At 36.9% G+C, this 5,269-nt stretch overlaps 1 protein-coding gene and 1 pseudogene across 1 annotated transcript; both read left to right on the forward strand.

Moving 5' to 3' along the window:
* The first annotated feature begins 2,634 nt into the window (after positions 1–2,634).
* Positions 2,635–4,499, forward strand: LOC7462574 (uncharacterized). Its single transcript, XM_002310654.4, has one exon. It carries the CDS (start codon positions 2,946–2,948, stop codon positions 4,305–4,307), a length of 1,362 nt encoding a protein of 453 aa, XP_002310690.3. The 5' UTR covers positions 2,635–2,945; the 3' UTR covers positions 4,308–4,499.
* Positions 4,500–4,977: 478 nt separating this feature from the next.
* Positions 4,978–5,059, forward strand: LOC112328273 (small nucleolar RNA Z122; annotated as a pseudogene).
* Positions 5,060–5,269: the final 210 nt, after the last annotated feature.

The following is a 5,269-nucleotide window of genomic DNA, read 5'->3' on the forward strand; positions in this document are numbered from 1 at the left end:
AACTGGAGAAACAAGTTCTAGCATTGGTAACTAGAAAGTTAAAGTCATACTTCCAAACTTATCAAGTAACTATATTGACAAAACAATCACTAAGATAGATTCTTCACAAGTTAGAATTATTTGGGTGTCTAGTTAAATTGGCTATAGAGCTAGGAGAATTTGGACTTCAGTATAAACCTTATCTAACAATAAAGGGCCAGGCCTTGGCAAACGTCATTGTTAAATGTTGTTTTACAGAACACATAGATACCCCTAATCATCCAACTTCAACGATAGAACTTTCAGCTGAATAAAAAACATTAATAAAATCACTTGTGATACTTCCTGTCTGGAAATTGTAAGTGGATAGTGCTTCCAATATAAATGGAAATGAAGTTGGGATAATACTTATCAATCATAAAGAACAAGTATTAGAATATGGTGTTTTTTTTAGTCATTCAACTTTGTGTGTCATCCATAGGAGTCCTAGGCAATCTTAGTTGGCCCCTTAAGTTTGAAACCTCCTAGGGAACATCCTCGTCCCTTCTTTCAGCGGAAGAAAGTTAGGCACCATCCCTCTCAGATTTTAGGTCAATTCTTATAACCAGAGATCTACAATGAGTGGTTTTAATTTCAGGCCTAAAACTGAAATCACCTTCAGGAGATATGTTTCCTTTTCCTTTTTTAAAAGTCATGATGGTAGAAGAAAGAAAAGATTGAAGAAGGATTTACAAAAACACAAAGAATGAAGATTTGGTTTACCTAAACAATGAACTCCTTTGTATTGTCAAATTGCCTTCTTCTTGTAAAATATTAGAAATTTCTAAGCCAAGAAATACTGGAAAAAAGGTTTAAGAAAAGTATAAGAAGAAAGGAAGATAAGAATTTGACAATACAAAGGCACCATCCCTCTCAGATTTTAGGTCAATTCTTATAACCAGAGATCTACAATGAGTGGTTTTAATTTCAGGCCTAAAACTGAAATCACCTTCAGGAGATATGTTTCCTTTTCCTTTTTTAAAAGTCATGATGGTAGAAGAAAGAAAAGATTGAAGAAGGATTTACAAAAACACAAAGAATGAAGATTTGGTTTACCTAAACAATGAACTCCTTTGTATTGTCAAATTGCCTTCTTCTTGTAAAATATTAGAAATTTCTAAGCCAAGAAATACTGGAAAAAAGGTTTAAGAAAAGTATAAGAAGAAAGGAAGATAAGAATGCAAAATAGATGGCATCTCATCTATAACCCCATGAAGGCCAAAAGCTTGCAATATTTATTGTGCGTCGTTGAGTGGTCTTCCCAAAAACCTTTTCTTTTCTCTAGAAGTTTTTTTAAATCTGCAATGCCTTACCGTCTCTTTTCAAATGACGACAAGACATCTACTGACCGATTGTCGCCCTCAAAATCTCTTAAGTCTCGAATGCAAAATTACACATTAAAGGCTTGGGGGCAACTGATGAGTTAACTTTTTAGTTAAGATTTTTATAAAAATCTTAATCATCTTAAATAAAATGGGTCTTGCGAACATGCCAGACTTAAAGTACTTGGGCTTGGTAGTCAACTAAGTCCAAGGTAACGTGGGTTTGGAAAACATGCTAGACTCAAAGAACTTGAACTTAGCAATCAGCTAAGCCCAAGGTAACGTGGGTCTGACGAACATGGTAGACCCAAGGTATTTGGGCTTGATAATCTACCAAGCCCAAGGTAAAATGGGTCTTGCGAACATGTTAGATCCAAAAATCTTAGTAATGTTAAAGTTCTAAGGCTATATGTTTGATCGTTGACGATCCTCTACAATATAAGTACAAAAAAGATGGTAAATTGTCATGCCTATACTGATTGGTATACAATGTCTCTGTGACCTATCATATTTACTATCTCATTAATGATTTACAAGAGATATTTGTCTCTCATTAATATTGCTAAAAGCAGAGAGCTTTTCAGTCATTCTCTTATATGAAATAGACAAGGTTCAGGGGGTATAAATACCCCCTGAATTATCTAAGTAAAAGGTCATAATTTTTTCATCTTTTAAGATAAAGATATATAGATTTTAAAACATTAACTAACTTGAAACTCAAGAAGAAACATCCTTATTCCTTGAATTTCAATGCTCTTTTAAGTCATTCATTACCCTAAGTCATTTAATATATTTTCCATAAATATACTGATTTTATCATCAGATGATCTTTAAACTCCCATGATTAGAACTGTTTTTGCATGTACTCAAGCTTCTATTACTAGTATGGAGTTCCTTAGATTAAGAAGAAGAAATCCTGAAGACATATTGATTAATCTCTATCACAAAAACTAAATAAACCTTTTTTATTTATATACCTTGGATTTTAGGGTATTATCACTTTATTTCTTGTATTTTGCGAGATGTTTTCAATTAAGATTTCTCTTGGCTAAGATATTTTATTCAATCGTATTTGAATTGGGAGATAAGCAATTCGATAGCATTTCTTTTTCATGTGCTTTGAATTAACGGAAAATCTTAAATGCTAAAAAAACACATATCATCATTCCTGGAATTACCTTTGATTTCCCCAATCTCTCTCTCTCTCTCTCATTTGGTTAATATTTTTTGCAAGTTTAATATTTCATTAAAAACTCCTAGCAATTAGCCCCCTTTTAAAATTTCTCATTACCCCCGAATCACCGAGAATGTTCAAGGTCCAAATCATAATGTCTAAGTAGTTGAAAGATGAATTCATAGAGAGTTACTCTCTTCAAAACTGTGGAGAATAAAATTGAAAACACCCTTCTCTCTGTCATGTGATCGCAGTATGGCAGAGACACACCCCACAGCCTTTAGCCCTTGGGACTCAACTTGGGTAATCTCATTTTACTTCCCATTTCCAAACCCTAAAATAATTCCCCCCATCAAAACCCCTTTCTCTCTCCCATTCATTTCCTTCATCATATGTAACACTAACACACCCCCACACAAGAAGAAATCGCTATGGCCTCAGCTTGTGTAAACAACTTGGGCATGTCCCCTGAAAATTTCCCTCCCAAAACTTACCAATCTTATGGCTGGTTAAGCCCAAGAATCTCTTTCAGCCGTGAAGAGGATAGCAATAACACAACCACCTCTAAAACCACCACCACCAAATCATCATCATCATCAGCTCCTCTACAGTCACTAGATCCACTGGAGAGCCTGGATTCTGGAGACTTTGAGTTCCGATTGGACAACTCCATCACAATGCTTCCAGCAGACGAGCTGTTTTCTGATGGGAAATTAATGCCACTACAAGTCAATACTGGTAACATCAGACCATCTTTGTCATCCTCTACCTCTACGTTGACCGAGGGGATAAGGTCGCCGGAGCCGGGGAGGGAGCCGGTGAAGTGTTGCCGGAGATTGGAGATGGAAATTTCCGGGGCTGATCCTTACTTGTTTTCCCCCAAAGCTCCCAGATGTTCGAGCCGGTGGAAGGAGTTTCTGGGGTTGAAAAAATTACACCAAAACCCTAAATCCGAAAAATCAACGACGAGTGCGTTATTGTTTTCTTCCTCGTCGTCCTCGAATTCCAAGTCCTTGAAACATTTCCTGCACAGGAACTCGAAAACGTGCAGTTGCAACACCTCATCCTCGAACTCCTCCTTCTCCTACACCATACTAGATCATTCATTGAGTCTCCCATTGCTAAGAGATTTGGATCGCGAATCCCTCTCCATATCTTCTCGCTTATCGCTGTCCTCTTCATCTTCATCCCATGAACATGAAGATCTCCCAAGATTATCCCTCGATTCGGACAAACCAAACACCGGCCTCAACACAATGCAAAACCCAGGTCCGAATCCATTCATTCTCAATCGCAACCCGAACCAAAACCAAAACCAAAACCCACCAAGAATGAGAATGGTGAAGCCAAGATCAGAGAATGGAAACAGCAACAATGGCACCTCTTCGACTAGAGTAGGAAGGAGTCCAATGCGGAGGTCTGCAGGGGAATCAAGTGAGGTTTCAATAAGCAGAGGGGTTTCAGTGGATAGTCCAAGGATGAACTCGTCAGGGAAAATAGTGTTTCAAAGCTTGGAAAGAAGTTCAAGTAGTCCAAGTAGTTTTAATGGAGGACCAAGATATAAGCAAAGAGGAATGGAAAGATCTTATTCAGCTAATGTTAGAGTTACTCCAGTTCTTAATGTTCCTGTTTGTTCACTTAGAGGTAGTTCAAAGTCAGGCTCTGTTTTTGGGTTTGGTCAGTTGTTTTCTTCTTCACCACAAAAAAGAGATGGCATTAACAAAGGGTATCAGCAGCAGCAGCAGCAGAATATTAATAGCAGCAGCGGCAGGAACAGGTCTGATAGAGTCTAACAGAGAAGAGAGGGAGAGAGAGTAGGGTAACAACAGCAACATTTTAGTGTTTGATTGTTGATTTTGTGCTTTTTTTAAAAAAAAAAAATTTATGTTATTATTAGTTTGTTTTAAGAGGAAAAACAAATTGATTACAACTTGACAGTGATGTTTCAGGTGTTTTGTATATATGAGGGGGTTTCTTTTTGTTCTTGCTTTTGCTTTTATCTTTGCTGCAGTTGTTTTTCGTTAATGTTTTTTGACGCATCTTTCTTGAGAACTGGCAAGCGCCAATGTCCATCAAACACCATGTCTAAGATTGTTCAAATCAAGTGATGCCAAAATTATGGGATTTCTCTCTGTTTTGATTTTTTGATGGAATCTGATGCCTGTGGCTTTTCTTTTGAGGGAGGGAGGGATGGGACTTGGAATTGGTATTGGGAATTGGGAATTGGGAATTGTGTGCTTGGAATGCACTCTCCCTGGAGCAAGTGAGAGACACTTCTTTGAATCCTCTCTTCTGCCCTTTTGAGATTTTTTTAGCTTATCTAATCTGTTTCTATCCATGAATTCCTTTCTTTTTTTAAATATAAAATATATATATATATATATATATATATATATATATATATATATATATAAAATAGTATTCCTTCTTCTTTTTTCAGTGATTTGTTGTTTTGTGGGAGAATTTGGGAAATGATGCCTAGATTCAAACAGAGGCGCCAGCTGTATACGCTGATTAATCTATTGCACGGCAGTCCGATCCCAAAAAAACTCTGCCTTTGTTTTAACCTAATTGCGATCTTTATGAGTCATGGCTCCATGGATGTGCTTGAAAATGGGCGGTCGGTGTGCCATGAGTTACCTTACGAGGGACAAACATGTGGGTAAAGTTTACAGTCTGTATACTTAATCTGGCTTGTGAATCACTATGATTAATCACTTGTAGGATTTGAGTTTCTTATTACTCGATTTGTCCC

The sequence above is a fragment of the Populus trichocarpa genome, chromosome 7 (assembly GCF_000002775.5).
Source record: "Populus trichocarpa isolate Nisqually-1 chromosome 7, P.trichocarpa_v4.1, whole genome shotgun sequence".
NCBI classification, from domain to species: Eukaryota; Viridiplantae; Streptophyta; class Magnoliopsida; order Malpighiales; family Salicaceae; genus Populus; species Populus trichocarpa.

Bases quoted from the DNA above. Each gene is read 5' to 3' on its own strand.
- LOC7462574 (XM_002310654.4), top strand. From the start codon at position 2,946: ATGGCCTCAGCTTGTGTAAACAACTTGGGCATGTCCCCTGAAAATTTC.